Here is an 18,752-nt window from a genome sequence, read left to right on the forward strand (position 1 = left end):
AGTAATACATGAAATACATGCACCAGGAGCAAGGGATTGATCTCCATCCTATTCAGATGTGCATTTTATCTAAATAGTTTAAAGTAATCTCCAAACATACTAACACACCTGAAAACGCGTTTAACTTGAGCAACATGTCTTTGGACTGTGGGAGGAAGCTGGAGATTTTGAAGAAACGTTTTGCTCAAGGAAAATATTTAAAATGTTGACATTATAGGTTTTACCAACAAGCATGTCAAGTCTTTTGGGCTCAGCATTACTGAACCGAGCTCTACCCAGACAACCTCATTATTCAAACCTCATTACTTTTCCAATCATTTCTTGGTTCCTGGACCTTTTCCGTCAGTTGGGTGAACACCAGCTGTGTCCTGTGTGGTGACGTTCAGGCAGCAGAAGTGCTCTAAATATGAAAACCAAGCAAAAACCAATACCACAGTCTCTCTGTAACCTTAACCAAGAGCCTGAACAGAATCGTACTAAACCATACATCAGGCTTACCTGCCATGAGAAGATGCTGTGTTCCATAACCAGACATGGTTGGGAAAGGGAGTGAAATTCTGTACATAATGATTGTTTTGCAGAAACGCTCTGAACATTTTGCAACTTGGCAGATACAGCATGTTCATTGACAACATTTCCTTATCATAATAAAAATCATAATTGGGACGGGATTACATTCCCTTCACGTTGTTTATTAGTGGTATATAAACAGTGTCTGGGAGACAGGGTGGCTGCATGGCCGGAAAATATGTTTTTATTTAAGTGATTCAACTTTCCACTCGCACTTGTCCATTTGAACTTTAACATGTTTGAATTTTATTTCCAATCATATTAGCAGGATAACATTATGTTCCCGCCTGAAGCTACATGTTTTTCAGTTTTATATTGAGTTACAACATATCTGCAGAACACATATAATCAGATCACTAATAATAATAATAATACTTTATATGACCATTATGATCATTATCATTTGGAGCTGTCTTAATTTTGTAAGTCACACATTATTTCTTCTCCTGTGTCCTCAACATACATTTGAGTAAACAAAAACAATGATATGGTCAGATTTATCACACATCTGTCATTTTCATATTTTCCAATGGAAAAAATGTAACGGGGTTGTGCATGGCTGGAGAAGGGGTGTGTTCAAATTATGGTTCTGGACTGGCACCGATCTCTTGTGTGTCATAACCTCACTTTCTGTGTGAGGGGAAATTTCCTGTAACGCGATCCTCAAATACAAGCTGGATGTCTGGGAAATGTTTTCACAATGTCACAATTTGGGCTTTCTACAGACACAGATTCAACGTCTGGAAATAAAAATGTCAACTCATCGAAATGACAGAGCTGAAAATATGAAGGAGAAGTCATGTCTATCTTTGTCTGTCTGTCTGCCTTGCCCTCTTTTTTGTAAGGAAACACAGATTCCTCTCATTCTTCAAGTGGTAATTTCCTCCGTATTGACGGACGCATCCTGTTGAAGTTGTGACAATAGAGCCAGTTAACACACGTGCACCTGTGGGGACTGGATCTCACACACACACACACACAAGCTCACTGCAAAGGTAAATTAAATGTAAATGATGTTAGTTTACTGTTTTCTACCATTTACAGTTATATATACAATATTTAAAGACGTTATCTGTTATAACACTGTTAACATTTCCTTAGAATGCAGTGATTGGCCGTCAGGCCTCCGTCGCAAAAGTGTGTTTGAGACAATTGGGGCTGGGGACATGGAGGGCCAGGAGAGGATGGGGGATGTCTCTGAACGGTCGACAATGTGGTGGTTTAGAGGTCTAGTTTCAACACTTTCCAGAATCCCACTTCCGACCTAACTTTTTCATATATAACAATATCATGATGTAGAGAAACGGTTGACTCTATGTAAACAGTGGCTCTGCAAAGTCCAATATAGTTTAAAACACTTATTATGAGCCATGTTCAACCCATAAATGTAGATTTTTCATAAATGTAATAATAAACGTGATATTAAAACCAGCTTTAAATATGTCAAGTCATGAAATTTTGTTTTGAACCCAAAAAACCTATTTGAATTTGTAGTATGTCTTTAAAGAGCATTTGTCTGAGTAGTGGATTTCTCCAAACCTCTTAAAATAAAACCAAGATTCAACATGTTTGATTTTGGCAAACACTTAAGCTTTCAAACGTTTAACATTTGTTTTCTTGTGGTTTGGATAAAAATCACACAACCCCCCCCGTGCACAAAGAGAGGCACAATAAACACTAGTAACATGACATCACATTGTATTGTGTTGCCGTCCCCTTTTGTCTTCTTCTCCAGTTAATTTGTGGTTACAGTTCAGTTTTGTGTTTCCATTTCAGAAAGCGTGAAAATGCCCACAAGTCATGCAAATATGAGCATGTTTTATAACAGTTAATTAGGCCTCAAATTGTTGCTCAACTTTTCCAAGCATTCTTAAAAAAATGACCGCCTCAACTGGTGAGCCGAGCCGCGCTGTAGGGATCCGGGCAAATGACCAACCTCTACTTTGATATTGTTTTCTCTGCTGTCACTGCTGCTGTATCTCAAACTAGCACTCAAAGACAGTATTTGCTTTGTTCGACCCACATGGAAGTGCAGAAATGTTTCCCAGACACTTCAGTCTTATAAAATGATTTTCTCATTTAACAATAAACCTCACAGTCCCCCGGAGAAGAAGGAATTTGTTCACATAAATCACCTGACAACTTGATACGAACATGTAATTACAGTTGTTCAGCGTTCTGATCGTGTTGTGGTCGTGTTCTCGTAATTTTCTGTCCAACCTGTGGATGTTATGGATGTAATACGAGACAGAGCCCCAGAGGCTCCTTATCACGGCCATCAGCAGGTGGGCTTTTAGTTTACAGAAGCACGCACACACACACACGTTTGTGCAGCTATTATTACACACACACACACGCATGCAGATGCACACATATACATAGTGAAACCTGTGCAAGAACAGCCTCAGGTTAAATACCTGAGAATCAAGAACCGTAATTCCAGCCCCCACTCCACCCCCCATGGACCCACACACATACACACACAGACAAACTAACACGTTTGCAAAGCTATCCTAATTAGAACTTTGCATCGACTTCCATTCATTGTGGACAGCCTAACCACAAATGTATCCCTAAACGCAACCTTGACCAATTCCTGACATATCTTAACCACACCCCTAACTTTGACCAGGAGCTCAGAAATTACATTTGGGGCTTTGGTCCCCATAAGGTCCACTGGTCCTGATATGGTTAGTGTTTATGCTGGAGAAGGTCCTTCAGAGGTAACATAAACAGGTTCACATACACACACACACACATACCTTGAAGTAAAGCGAGCGTAACAGAGCACTTGCAGCCCCCCCACCCCACACTACTCTCCTCAAGTTTAATCTGATTTCACATTCAGAAATACAGGAACACACACGTCACACACACATATTACACACTTGAGAAGAAGGTAGCACGGTAGGAGAAGGGTTGTGTGTGTGTGTTGAAGCCCTGTGTAAACACCTGTTAGTAATCTACCAGCTAAGATGATTCCAGATGAAACAGAACCTGTTCTTTCAGTTCCTCTTTAACTGTGTTTCATTCTGCTTCACGTCTCAGCGTTGAGACGTTGATAGGAGCCTGGCAGCTCCATTTCAATCCTGCAAATGGATATGGGGCCTTCGTCGTTCCACGTGATTGTTACATGATTGCTACACTTTTTCTGTTCTGTTACCCAAACTACAAAGGAGCTCGTGGAGGATCCGGAGGCAGGACACCAAGTTGGATGCAGGGTGGGGATTTTCTTCAGTGGCTACCACAAAAGACCGGAGGCCGTGATTATGATAAAAGCCTATTTCATGCTCTCTGTGGCCTGATTCCAAGCCTCCAGTTCACCAAAAGTATCTCAGGGATCATACATGCAGGGGCCAGCATGTGGGTCAGCAGACCAAGGTGCATGCTTCTAAAAGTTTCAGGCTGCTGTCCTTCTTGTCTAATTGACCATTTATGCTGTTGTTTTTGTCACGTATGTTTTAATTTTCTTTGGTTCCTTTTAGAAAAAGCTGAAACTTCCCCAAACTTTTTTTAAAATGTAAAGCTTAGTTAAACCATTTTAGTAAGTACAAGTTTGCACATTTATACAACAAGCTTTGCAGCTCACACCTTGGTTGTTCTAGGCTCCTGCATCTTGATCTTGCTGCTCCTCTGCACAGCTCTCACTGAAATAAAAGAGGAGGCTGCACTTTAAGCCCTATGACTTGACATCTGAATGTGGCCTCAGTCTGGGTTTTCTACTCTCAGCAATGGTGATGGCAAATTTAGATCTTTCCAAACAGCAGAGACATTTTTCATGTAGCTCTTGTGCCAGATGTGTGATAAGACCATATATATATATATATATATATATATATATATATATATATATACTTCCTTATGGGGACAAAAAGCAAGTCCCCACAATATATATCATTACATTATAGAGGTAGGTTAAGGTTAATGATATGTTTAGGTTATGTTAAGGATAAGTTTAGGTTAAGTTTAAGGTTAGAATTAGGCAATTAGTAATTATGGTTCGGTTACATTAAGTCTCCAGGAAATCAATGTGAGTCAGTGTTTTTTGTAAAGCACTATATTACTTGAATTGAAAAGTGTTATACAAATAAAGTGATTATTATTAATAATAATCAATGTCTGTGTGTGTTTTTAAGAAGAACTATACCTAATCAAACATTTCCTCAAAATCAGTCACCATATGAAGTCTAATTCTTCCCTAATTTGCCACAAACTGTTTCAACAAGATCTCTTCTTACGATAGTCCGGGCTGTGGTCAGAACACAACCCTCAGTGCTGCTTAGTGAAAGCGCTGTCTTCCAGCTCCACACCCTGTGAGAAAAATCCTGTTTTCCTTTCTCCGCCGAATGGAAAGCCATTTCACATTCTTTCCTCAGGCGAGAGGATAGCGAGGAAAGCCGCAAAGGGGGGAAAAGAAACTCTAATGGCAGTATCAGAGCACAATAATGATAGATGCAGGTTTCAGGCCTAATCCACAGGGATACATATGCGGGGTATGATGGGATTGATAGGACCATTAAGGTATGCTTTACTGCTATCGCTCTTGTGCTGCTGCCGATGAGGCTGCTGATTGACGGCCCGGTGTGGACCAGCCTGGTGGGGTTAGGTCTCTGGGATGAGATTCATTTACCTTCATTTACATATCAATCTATGGAGCAGGAGACTGGGATTATGTCGGAATTGTCATTTCATTGCTATTCAGAGTGTCTTATCAGTGTATTGCTGCTCATGTGTCCTCTCCACGAGGAGTGCTAATTTCTGCTGTCAAGTAGAGACTGAGTGTGTATGTGTGGTGGACAGAACGAAAGAATATCTTCCTCCAAACTGATATGATGTTTGACATTTAATTTACTGCTGCTGACCGGTGAGGTTAATAATGCTACCAAAAGCAATCAGGGCTACACACACAGCACATGCACACACACACACACACACACACTCATGATACATGCACATGCAGACATACACATATTCACCCTAATCCATTCCAATCATGTCACCATAGTTATGTGGCCATAAATAAGATGTCATTTTAAACTGGGAATTTAAAACCATTGCAAAATCTCATCTCCCCATCATCAGCAAGAGCTCTCTCCCAAATACAGTGTACACGAACACACAAACACACACGAACACACACACACACACACACACGAACCTCATCTACAATGAAGACATATAGCTGATACTGTGTGTGTGTGTGTCCGATGGTTTGGAGCCTTTCACCGAGGTTATATATCTCATACTTAAGAACAGTACTAAAGCAGACAGGAACACGGAACAGTTACCCCCCCCCCCCAACAAATACAGTGTACACACACACACACACAAACACACACACACAGAGGCATATCATATCAGTGTGTATGGTAGATATTTACTAATATGAGCAGTGTGCAGGGCCATTATAAAGGATTTTGTTGTCGTTATGGTGTAATAAGTGTGACAATCAACAAGTGTAAATAATGGAACTATGGAGCCAAGGTTATCACACACAAACACACACACACACACATATTTTTGCAGACGGGCCCGGAACAAGAAGTGGGCAGCATCAATCTCAATCTGTCTTGGGCTGACACTGCCCCTCCCAGATTTAACAATAGATATACTTGAAACAGTCGATGGATACGTTGGAGAAGCTGTCCAAGTTGATTATATAGTACTGTACGGTGGTCGATAGCTCAACGCAGCAAGAAACGCAGCTAATGCTCATATATTCCCCACATTAGCATGTTTTCACCATAGTGGAGATAAAAAGGAACCAAACACGAAGGTAAATGTTTCTGCTGGCCTCTAAAGAGCTTCATGCTCCCTTTATAACTACAACAGGTTCTAAGTTTAATCACAATCCTCAGAGAAATGATTTCCTTCATATGTTTTTAATTCACAAGCAAACTGTCTGGAAAAAGTCAGGGCACATTTCAAAAATACATACATTAATTAAAAGCAGATAAAATACAAATTGAGGTCATGAAAGTTCTGTCTTCTCACTCCAGTCTTTAGTGTGTCACCTGTTAAAATGGTTTCCTGGCCGCCCTCCTCTTCCCTGGGCAGGTTTCTTAAGCTTCTGATTTGTCGTTACCTCTGACACGGTTCGTCAGATTTTTTGTGAGGCTCATGTTTCTCCTCTTTTTTGAGGGGTTGACATTGGCTGTGGGATCATCCCTCTTTTTCTTCCTTTGGGATTTTATTGGGCCTGTTTCACCACTTGTGCCTTTTCGAATGGCTGCCAGTTGTTCCCTTCTTCTTATCTTGGCTTGAGACTCATCTGGTCTGTAATGTGGATAAGAAAATTTGAAAAAACATTTTTTTAAATGCACATTGTGAAATGCACTTGGCTGCATCATTCTTCCCATTGAACTCTTGAAAAACAAGAATATTTACCAAAATGTTAAACTATTCTTCTCTAATATAAAAATGATCAAGACAGGGAGATATTTCAAACACCCACCTGTTGCCACACTCTGCATTAATTTTGATTAATTTTTGCAAGTGATGGTGGAGGTCTGGAGAGGAGAAGGGGAACTCTTCTCATCTCTCATCCCAGCATGGCTGCCCTCATCGGTAGCGCTGCTGGAGGAGTCCTTGTTCAGGGGAGTTCGTAGGATCATCTGGTCTCTGTGTTCTCCAGAACTCTGATCCTGGCAGATGGCCATCAGATCCTTACACAATTTCACACTGGAAGACAAATCAAACTGCTGAGCCAAACACCTTAATCTCCTTAAATCTCATATATGTTTTACCTATGTCTATCAGCACAGGCGTACACAGACCATCTAAGCACACACTTACTAGGAGCTGTTTTTGAAAGGACCCTCAAAGTGGCTCATCGTGATGAACGGATGCTGGAGAATTTGTCTGGCGGTAATTCTCTCAAACTGATTCATCGTCAGCATCTCTTTCAGTAGGTCGACGAAGCACTCCAGGTCCCATACTTCAACTTGGTCGTCGTCTCCCCAGAGCCGAGGAATCATCTTTAACAAGATGAGAGAAAAAACATTGTTTGTTAAAGATATGTTGTGCGGTTCATTGTGGCTGTTAATCACAAACGAGAATTTAAACTATTAACTGAAATGAATAGTTTTCTCCAAAGGGAGTGGATGGCAGAGGGGAAAGAAACACAAACTTAAGGAAAGACAGCATAATTAGTGAGCTATAAACACAGCTTAGTGATGGTAAACACATTTCTTACCATAAACCTAGTTTCCATCCAGTATTTTGGCCAGAACCAGTATAGATCGAAGTCTTCATGCAGCGGCTTTCCAGTTGCAAAAAAGATTTGCCTCATCTGTGGAGAAAACACAATGTTGTGAGAGTTAGTTTGCAGCTCATCATTGTTGATCAGGTGCACTTCTATTACTGAGGAATATGGATAAAGTGTCTTGTCTCATTAATAAAATAACAGAAATCAGTCAACTTCTACTGGAAACTCACTCACTAATCTAATCAAGTGGGGGATTTAGAAATACAGATAAAATCACAACAGAAATGAGCATTAGTGTTTTCAGTGCAGTACGTGTGATACTGACCAAATCAGCCTCATCACAGGCACGGAACAGGGGTCTGCCCATAAACAGCTCGGCAGCAATGCAGCCTAAAGACCATACGTCAATGGCCTCGTTGAAAGGAGCTCTCTGTAGAATCTCAGGAGACCTTTGGAGAAGAAGAAAAACACAAACATATTCAATTAAATTTATTACAGCAAACACAGCTGTCCCAGGTATACAGATTTGCTGTCAGTTACTTACCTGTACCACAAGGACTGGAGGATGTCACCTATGTGCTCCTCAGGATTGTTGCTGGCTAAGCCAAAATCAATAACTTTTACTTTCAGCGGCTGCCTGACGTGATCCACCAGCATAATGTTTTGTGGCTTCAAATCTGCATGAACGATCCCTGCACTTTTTAGGAATTCCAAGGATGTAGCCAGCTGAAATCATGAAAAACACAATAATAATCATGAGCTACAGAGTTCATTTTATCTACAAAAACACAAGTTCATTGATGACAGCAAAAACAGAAACATAGTCAGATATTCCAAACTCGTATAGTTGACTGCAGGAGCAGGTAAACAAAATACAAGTTTGGAGATAGACCAACATACACAGCACTAGTGATTGTACACATTAAATGTAATGATGGGAAGAACTGAAGGAGTCCATGCATCCACCACAAGTCACCATCTCTAGTCTTTTAGGACATTATTTAACTTAACATGGTGCAAACACCCTAATTAGATGTTACTAAATGATGTAAGTTACAAATGGGATTTTGACAAAAACTGAAACAAACACATTTCAAAGTTCACCCTTCACCCGACAAAGCAGTAAGTGTAAGAACTTCAAAAAACCTGCTGCAGAATGGGACGGATCTCTTTCAGCTGAAGATGTTGATCCAGGCTGATCTGCATAAAATTTTTCAGATCTATATCCAGGTTCTCAAACACGAGGCAGTAATGTCCCTTGTAGGCAAAGGAGTCATTCAGTCTGACAATATTGAACCTGTCTGAGTGGAGCTCCTTCATGGTTTGAAGGATGGCCTCCTCTTCGTCCACATACTCAAAGTGTGTGCTTTTAATCATTTTTAAAGCCACCGTTTCATTGGTGCTCACATCCCTGCATCGGACTACGAGTCCATAGGAGCCACTGCCCAGGTACTTCTCTACCCGGTAATTTGTTGTGGGGGAGATGATCAGTTCTCCTATTAAGATTTCTAACACCCTGTTTTGAAGCATGGTGACAGAATAATTCTCCTGTTGATTTCTCACAACTGTCAGGAGAATACAAAAGAAGGAATTTAGACACTTCATCAAACTCATTCATTTAAACTGCAGCTTCAATAAAAGATACATTACAGACATATTGTTTACTTCTATCACTAATACTACTCCTATGACTATATGTACATATTTATTGTACAGAGTTGAAAATGAGCCCACACTGTATACTAAGTAATATATATATGAAGATAAAACTGCTAATGACACATAAAGATGTCTATTCTCAACCTTTTACTCCCACCAAGCTCAAATTGTAACATACACACATTTTTCACAAGATGCACCTCACAATAGTTTAAGGTGACTGAAATGATGAAGCTTTACGTGTGTTTATATACCTCTCACTGTTACATTGTAGAATTCTCTAATCCCTCATTATCATTTAGCTTTCATGTCCAATTAGATCAAAGGCACATATGCTATGTAATAAAATGTAACACGTGCCTGTGATCTTCTATGTTTGTTTTCATGTTTTTATATAAATATTTAAGTTAAACATCATGATTTAAATGGTAGGTGGCTGTAATTCACCCTGACGATGGTTAATGTAATGTAGTTTTGCCACCCACCAATAAACTAAACAAAGAAGAAATAGAAGATCATGATCTGTTACAGAAACACATAACACGAGGCTCCACATAAACGTAGCCTTTGGCATCCAGACTGTGTTTTATCTCTTCATGCAGTGAAAGCTGCACTTCTCACCTACACAGTTTGCACATTTAGTTAGCACTTAATTAGTTACAGCTCCGAGTACTGCAGTTTAATATTGCAGTTGTGCATTCAACCCGACCTTCCTCTGTGGTAATTAGGCCAATAAGAAATATGGCTGCAATCGCAGTCGATTAAGAAGAATGGGACGTGGAAGGGGGGGTGCAGGTAGGACACAGGTCACAAAGTACAGTTTTAATTTAAAAAGGTCACAGTGCACCAAATGGTTCCTTGTTTATGGATAGAAAATGTGGTATCAAAACAAATAATAATTAAAGGATCATTAATAATTTTATTAAGAAATGGTAAGAATATTTACAGCGAAAAACTAATAATATATGCACCATATAACTGTGTGCAGCCTGAACACATCTGTGTCAACAGAGCTTCTCTATCTTGTTTGAAGATAAAAACATTTGAACAGATGCACATAAACACACATCATCTGCCTTAAAACCACGATGCCCTCAGCTGATGAGTTAAATGATGAGTTAAATATTTATATTTTTGATATGAAAATGTAGATAAGTGTTCTATGTTATACATACTGTTTCATCTTCCACATGTTTCTGACAACTGAGTTGCCGATGTGAAAATGTAAGCATTACATATTTAGAGATATTTTCCTCCATATTAGTCACTGTACAATATATCTTCTGCTTATGGATGAATGTCAGGTTGTATTAGCATCCAGAAAAACTACACGTCAAAAAAGTGAAGTAGAAGACGATGGTTGGAGCTTAAAGAACAAGAGGTTTTTGGGACTTGGGGGCCTTGTGGTTTGGGAGAGGAATGGGAGAACTGTGGGAGGTTTATTTTGAAGAGGTTGCAGGTGGGGTGTGTAGCCTGTGTGTGTACTTAATCCTGCTTGTGTACTATATTGTATGGCTTAAATAGATATCTGCTAGTGTGTACGTGTGTGTGTGTGTGTGTGTGTGTGTGTGTAGGGGCCCAGTGTTCAGCCAACGAGCATTCTCCCCTGACAGGCATTACATTTCAACCACAGATAGAAAACTGGGTCTGGAACAACTGGACCTGAAGGAAAGAGTGATCGATGAAGGGATATCCAGGGACGAGTGGTTGAGCAGTAGTTAGTATTTTTAAGAGGAAAATGAGAAACAAGATGGGAGACTGAGAAAGTAAAGTTTTTACTATTTTCATTTACTAAGAAAACATAGAGGAAAAACACAGGAGAGAAACCTCTGGAGAAATTTGACAGCTGGCCAGTGTGTAAACTAGGAATTAAACCACTCGACTACTGTTCACTCCATTATAAGTCAAACTATTCCATCCACCCATCCATCCATCCATCCAAGCCGACTGTACTGAGATAAATTCATACCAGGGTGTTTGTAGCCAATCAGTTGTCAGTTTCACGTTTATTTGTTGTTTTGTATATCTGTACTGTTGAGAGAGAACTATACATGACACCAAACTAATGGACTTTAAAGCACCTTGGAAATAGTGTAAACATAAATAAGACCTACCTAAATGAATTTGAAGCCTAGTACATTATATCTAATCGAGTTTTTTGTAGAACATTCAAGACCAAGAGGAAACCCTGCATACCCTACCCAGAAATTGTGTCCAAAGCCTATTAACAAACAGATAAACAAGCACAGACGACAATATAACGTCTTTGGTAGAGGGAACAAAGGGTTGTAGAAACATCACCGATAAACAACTAAAAAGATTTGTCAGAGATAAGACTTCATCAAAAACTCAGCAGAACAAATTAAATAAATAAGCTAAGATTAAAAAAGGAATAAATACTAGAGTTATACATCAACACAGAAAGAATGAATGTTCTCCTGTGACCTTTAAATCCTCAAGAGACCAAAACAGTCTTGAATTGAAGAGCTGAGAGAAAAGTCTTTCTCAAACACTTAAACCTAATCAACAGAAGCACATAAACCCAGATACATCCAAGACACATAAACAGGTTTTCTGCATTAACGCTCTTTCACCACTGACTTGTGTGCTAATACATGAAGTTTTGTTTGAAGTGTTGTGGGGGCATGTTGACTTCTTCTATTGATGGAGGCCTGTTTTATCTGCTGAGGCAGGGCAACAGATATCCGTGTAATCAAATCTGCTACGCGAGGGGCGCATTCAAGAGCCAATCCCCTCCACAAGCCAAATTTATACAAATGGGCCTCTTTTCTTCACAGGATACAATACAGCTGCTCAATTTACTGCTGCACGCCAAACGGATAAAGAACCACGAATGCACTGAGGTGTAGGTGAGCGATCACACACAGCAACGCACAACACAGTGGTCCTCTGTGTTCCTAATCTCTATTCGCCTTCATTTTTCATTACACACACGCACACCCGGGGTAAATTTGATCTAACTTGTGCTGATCAAACCTCTGGGTGAGAGTGGAGCTATAGCGAGGATGGAGGGCGTAAATCAATGGCTGTATAGAGAGGCTGTGTTGCCTATTAAAGAAAAGGCTGACGCATGCATTGGGCCTTGTCTGCTAACTGACAGCTGTAAAGATGAACAATGAGTCTCTCCTGCTTCATAACCTGGATAGAGAGACCTTCTCTGGAGCCTGTGATGTGGCTGATACCGTGCTCAATCTTACTGTCACCAAATTGTGTGTATGTTTTAAATGAATTTGCCCTTAAAGGTGAGCACAACGTGGAGCTCTTTATTAGGACAGTAAATGGATTTTTACAGGACTTCACGGATGAGACACAGGAGACAAGCTCGGCTGTTTGCAACATCAGAGAAAAAGGTCACAGTTGCTCATATGCACATAAACAGAACCTAAAATTGAGCACACGCACATAAAACTGGGGCAAAGGTTAAATGAATCCATATTTACTGCCTTTGAATGGCAGTGTGTGTTCTGAATCAGATTTTGAACCACGCAGCGAGCAGATTTTTAGATTCATGGAGTTTCCCCTTCTTCTGTGCAGTTGCATTGTCAGAGAGTCCTGCTCAAAGCATCGCGTGAAGCTATGAAGTCAGCGTTACAGCGGCTATCTACAAGTGTCCTACCCTTTCCTGCCTTTCTCCTCTCCCTCTCCTTGTCAGTAGTTATCACTGTCAAAGTCCAGCTGCGGCGTTTGTGCTGGGAGCTGTCACAGAGATGTGTCGCCACAATGTGATGCTTCACACGCTTGGTGACAAAACCGCCGGCCGATATTCATACATGTGGCACCAATAAGTCTTTTTCACACACACACACACACACACACAAACACACACACACACACACACACACTTACATCTACTACAGTGGGCAAATTGTTTCTCCCTCGGTTTTATTTTTATTTGACCAGACACTACAGAAATCAATGCAGGTTTTACTTTTCTCTCACTTTCCAGGAACACTTTTGACAGGCTATGGGAAAAAGAAACAGTTTAACGGCCACAGCGAGATTACTTCTGTCTGGTCGTACTTAGCGAAAACTTTGCCGCTCGCTAATGACTATTTGGCAAGTTCGCTAATAGCTTCATGTAGTCTCAGCTTTGTCATAAGCTGTCGCCTGTGGCATTTCCACCAGCTTACTTTATGTGCTATTTCTATTTCTATCATCAAAATGAAGAAGCACTGAGGATGAGTGTGAGCAGAGAGGACAGTGCAGGCAGCGCGTAATGAGACTCACCATTAACAACAGTGTTAACATTCAGATGTTGTTGTTAATGAAGCAGTCGTAACCTTTATTACATTTGGAGAACACAGTACGACACTTTGTCACATCCTCTGTCATATTGTTTTTTTTATTGTTATTATTTTTGAGAACCAAGCTCATGATCATTAAAGTTATAAAAAAGAACCCAAACCAACTTTTGTCTGGTTCGAACTGTCAAAATAGATAAATCTATTGAATAATTCCTGAAATCTCTGTCTGTCTGTATGTGGTTCACATATCTCCAGAACTGTTCATCTTATCGGCATCAACCCATTTTTAATTTTACTGATAGTTAATTTGTGGAACCTATTTGATGGACCAATGGACGTGAAAAGGTTGTGAATGTTTGTTTTTTTAAAGTTGGTCAAATGTGTCTCAAAAAGAATTTCTGGGGCCCTAAAACCAAGGTCATTCCAATGAAGAGGAATAAACATTGACGTGATCATAACACCCCCAACTCTGACTTCCAGCTCCCTGATGATATCAGTGCATTCACAACAATAGTGACAACTGATTCTCCAGTGGCGCAGCCTCAGGGTTCTGCAGATTGAGTCCCATAGTTGGTCTGCATCACCACAGAAAAAAATATAGCTCATTCCAAACAGAGAGATTTAGAACTGACACTGAAAAAAAGAGATGTGTGGCTCTTCCATTCAATCCTCAGAGAGATGTTATTTTTTGGCCACCCTGGATGAAAACTTTACAAACGTTACAAAGTGCTTATGTCAGCATGTTGACTACTCACAACATCTTTTTCATGTTACAGAAATGGGGAGATGTTCCACTGACATGATTTGTTTTACATTGCACACTTCTCTGCAGCGCTCAGCGATGACAGACTGAGATGGAGGTAATGGAAAGTAGAAAGTAGTGGAAAGTATAGTACAAAGTAGTGGCAGAGTGCAGAACAGAATGTTCAGGTGACAGTGACCTTCCAGGCCTTCCTCCATCAAAGAAGCCATGTTCTTTGGTTGAAAAGGTCTCCGGCAAAGACAGAGATAAGACCTGAGTCAATATTTTTCTGGCTTTTCTGACATGGAGATTCCTCCGAGCTGCTGACTGGCTCAGAACTGGCTTTTCTTCTCCTTCATGTCAAAATTACTTGATGGGTAGATACTGTTACATAAATGTTTTCATTGCTGACTACTGTGGACATGATGACATAAGTTAACTTGCTGTTAGTGATATTATGAATCTAATTGGCCATGTCGCTATCACCAGCTGGTTTGGTGCCAGCATTTCCATGGAACATGTTACAGCAATGTTATCCCGGGCTAATAGTTGTGGCTGGTTTGCTTTTTTATTGGTGCTCATTTTCTCAGGGTAACTTTATTCAGTTCTGCTTTGTCCTGTGTGTTTACAGGCCCCTTAATAGGCTTTGCAATATCCTGCTGAGAACACGAAACGGGGGGGGGGGGGGGATTGTGTGTGTATATATATACACAATGTACAAACCACAAAAGTGACAGTATCATGGAGAACAGTTCCACTGATGACAAAACATAATTCTGAAGTAGTTTCGGAGCAAATTAACCCCAAGATATTTCAAAGAAGATTGATGTTTAAGATACTAACCCCAGGATCTGGGAAACATGACCTCTTTCACAGGTTACAGGTGTTACACACAGGTCAAGCAAACAGTACGATATTTTTACTACTTGCAAAATCCATCCATCCATCATGTATACTGCTTATCCTTTGAAGGTAGCAGGGGGAGCTGGAGGTAATCCCAATTGACATTGGGCGAGAGTTTGGGTCCAACCTGGGCGGGTTGCCAGCGTATTTGCAGGACCAACATACAGAGACAAACAACCATTCGTAATCCCAATATGCACGTCTTTGGACTGTGGGAGGAATCATGAGTAGCTGGACAAAACCTCACTAAACCACAGGGAGAACATGCAAACTCCACAGAGAAAGACCCCGGCCAAGCTGGGATTCAAAACCGGGAACCTTCTTGCTGAAAGGCTCCAGTGCTTTTGTGAAAAAGATTAGCCTTGTTATTTTTACCACTGACATTTACTGTCCTTCCTTTGTCATTGTCTTATTGCCAATCTTAGAAAAACCTTCTTTATTTTTAGACTTGACTCTGTGTGGAAACAGACACACATTGACTTATTGGCTGCGTCAAAAAGAGAAGAAACCAGCAGGAACAGAAACACACACTCACTCACTCACACTCTTAAACATACACACAAGAGAAACCTCGAAATGGACTGAATGAAATTAGATAATATTCTTTAGACGAATTGATGTGGTCGAGCCTGATGGGGTTTTCACATGTGTGTGGATAAACTCACATAATGAGCCAGCTGTTAGAGTGTTACAATGACCAGATTGACACACACACACACTCACACACACACACACACAAATTCATGGACCCACAACGTCTGCCAAAAGCTAAGCCATAACAGAGACAATATGTGCAATAAAACTCTGTTAAATAAGGAATGCAGCCTTAAAGGAACATTTAACGAATACCTTGTCTGTTGTATTTCAGTCCCACCATGTCATGTGTCATGGCTGATGTGTGCGTCTGTGTATTTGTGTGTGATGTGTGACATGAGTCCATGAACTTTGGTGCCGTGTTTGTTTTCTGATAACGTCACACACCCTTAAGAGCAAGAGCAATTAAATTATATCAGAAAAGTGTGTGTTTGCGTTCGGCCACTATTTTCTCATTCCAGGCTGATGCCTCTGAACGAGTTGGGTGTTCTTTGTGTGTGTGTGTACATATTTTCATCTGCTTCAGTGTGTGTCTTGCTCTTATTTTGGCAGACTGAGGCATGTGTGTGTACGTACAGTGCATTCTCAGTATGTGGCTCCATGCCCACAGCTGCTCGACACTGGGATATTGTGCTGTATTTCTGTGGCTGCAGGTCTGCATCTAGTTAATCAAGTGCAGATCACCGAGGTGAACATCAACCTCAAACCAAATAACAACAACACCGCCGCCGCCCGCCACGGCAAGCCCTCTGTCTCCAGCCACACACAGTTCACACTCTCAGTTAAAATGTCAGCTCGATCAAAGGGAGACATAGTCTGTGAGTTTTTGATGGTGATGAGGGGTGGGGTTGGGTGTGGGGCGATGTCTTTATGCAGCCAGAGCTCCTATAAATTATGTTGATATACTACTGATCTGCAAACGAGAAAAAATGCAATGCTGCTCAGATTGCATTCTTTAAATTTATATAATTTGATGTATCTCCCAATCTGTTTCCATGCACAATATGCAGTCGTATAAGATAATATCAGCTTGCAGGAACTAAAGCATGTTTTTTAATGGTTATGTTTATGTTTTTGGAAAAAGTCAAAATTGTCTCCAGACATAAGGGACGATGTGTTTACTTTACCATCACTTAACTGAAACCAAAACATTCTAGACTGTCCTCACAAGAAACTTGACAGGATCCACTTTTGCAGCAACATCCATGTTCATATTGGAAAACTCTCCAGTGGCCATTGTTATCCAACAATGATCTTTTTTAGTGTCATGAAATGAATGTATATTTTCAACTGTGATTACCCTTGTCCCTGTTTGTTTTTAGGCAAGATTGCTCGAAAACATCTCCATGGATCACCACAGAATTTGGCGGAAGGATGTGGGATTGGATCAGGGGTGGATTCAAGGGGTATGATGGATTGATGATGAAAGATTTCCTTGATTTCTCAGAAAATGATTCATGTAACTTTATGAAAAAAATCTGACATGTTTAGAGGACTGATATTTATGATTGTGTGAAATTTGGTACAGATCCAAACAGATATCAGGATCAAGTAATTTTAAAGAGATTGGGCCATTTTAGTTCGTAATAGTTTTTGGATCGCGCAGATGAATGATCTTGTTCTGCTGGTAGTGGGCATCAAATCTTCTTCAGAATTACAAATTGTATTTTGTTGTTGTATTTGTTTAATCTGGAGGACTTACTATCCCTTTAATAACCTTAACTGAAGTTCATCTTCCCTAAACCACACTCAGGAGTCACGATGCAAACCCCCATGTCTGGTAAAGCCAAAGCCGACCATCCACGTCAACCCTGCCTGCGTAATGTTAGCCGCAAAAACGTAGCACCTCATTCACTGGATAAAAAAAACAAACAAGTTGCCAGTAAACATAATCCAGGTTGCAAATACATTTCCCATATAATTGTAACTGGCAAACAATATGAACATAATATCTTCGAGACAGAGTTAGTTTATTTGTCCATTGAGTCAGCCCTGTGGCTGCGTAAAAGGTTTTAGGATGTAGGAAACAAGTGTGTAGAAGACACGCACACACACAGATACACACACACACACACAAACACACACAGACACACACACACACACACCCTCCAAAATAGAAAACTCTATGAGCCATCAAACAAGTATTCTGATATCACTTCCTCAGCTAAATAAAGTTTCATTTGTTTATTAAGTGTCTGCGCGAGCCAAGTCGCAATTATCACTCCATGGTGCAACCGTAACTCTGGAATACCCCTGCTCTTATTTTCCAACTGTTGGCGAACAGCTCGTTGAAAACAGGCTCATCAGTGAGTCATGAGCGACGGGAGACTCCCGCCACCCCCAGCCAGCGAGCAGTCAGACAAATCACCAGGAGAGAAGAGGAGATTCACAACGTACATTCTTCATGCTGTTAATTATGGATGCAATGTTTTGGCTTCACTTATAGTTGGTCTAATAATGAATGAAGCCATGCAATCATCTCTCTCATACACACACACACACACACTTTGTCCTGGCAGAAGTTGTATAAAGTGTCTCACTGGCTGTCGTCATCCAGCCAGCCCAAACCCCAGATGTCTGCCGTCACCGAGTTGACCACTGACCTGGGCGAGGGTGTGTGTGTTTGCCAGGTGGCCTGTTGTCATGCAACACACGGTGGCTGCGGGTCAGTGTTTGTATTTGTGAGTGCGTGTTTGTGTGAGGGCTGAATCCTGAATGGTCTCCAGACCTTCCTCATGGCACCCTCCATTCTCCTCCCTCGTGCCTGCGGTGACTCATCTGTTCGCTCTCACACCCTCAGACCTGGCCTGTG

At 40.7% G+C, this 18,752-nt stretch overlaps 1 protein-coding gene and 1 long non-coding RNA gene across 3 annotated transcripts; one reads left to right on the forward strand and one right to left on the reverse strand.

Annotated features, from left to right (window-relative positions):
* Positions 1-6,436: 6,436 nt before the first annotated feature.
* LOC138411263 (homeodomain-interacting protein kinase 2-like) lies at positions 6,437-9,693 on the reverse strand. 2 transcript variants are annotated; one of them, XM_069530821.1, is made up of 8 exons: positions 9,619-9,693; positions 8,924-9,342; positions 8,322-8,503; positions 8,103-8,226; positions 7,766-7,861; positions 7,366-7,547; positions 7,025-7,251; positions 6,437-6,846 (listed from the first exon to the last, which is right to left on the reverse strand). In XM_069530821.1, the coding sequence occupies exons 2-7, from the start codon at positions 9,305-9,307 to the stop codon at positions 7,053-7,055; spliced, it is 1,167 nt and encodes a 388-aa protein (XP_069386922.1). In that variant the 5' UTR covers positions 9,308-9,342; positions 9,619-9,693; the 3' UTR covers positions 6,437-6,846; positions 7,025-7,052. The 2 variants fall into 2 exon arrangements, with proteins under 2 accessions (XP_069386922.1, XP_069386921.1); XM_069530820.1 differs by lacking the exon at positions 9,619-9,693 and having other exon boundaries at positions 8,924-9,608.
* Positions 9,694-9,832: 139 nt separating this feature from the next.
* LOC138411265 (uncharacterized) lies at positions 9,833-13,855 on the forward strand. Its single transcript, XR_011243914.1, has 2 exons — positions 9,833-10,231; positions 12,235-13,855. It is a non-coding gene; the product is annotated as an uncharacterized lncRNA (long non-coding RNA).
* Positions 13,856-18,752: the final 4,897 nt, after the last annotated feature.

The sequence above is a fragment of the Paralichthys olivaceus genome, chromosome 8 (genome assembly GCF_024713975.1).
Source record: "Paralichthys olivaceus isolate ysfri-2021 chromosome 8, ASM2471397v2, whole genome shotgun sequence".
NCBI classification, from domain to species: domain Eukaryota; kingdom Metazoa; phylum Chordata; class Actinopteri; order Pleuronectiformes; family Paralichthyidae; genus Paralichthys; species Paralichthys olivaceus.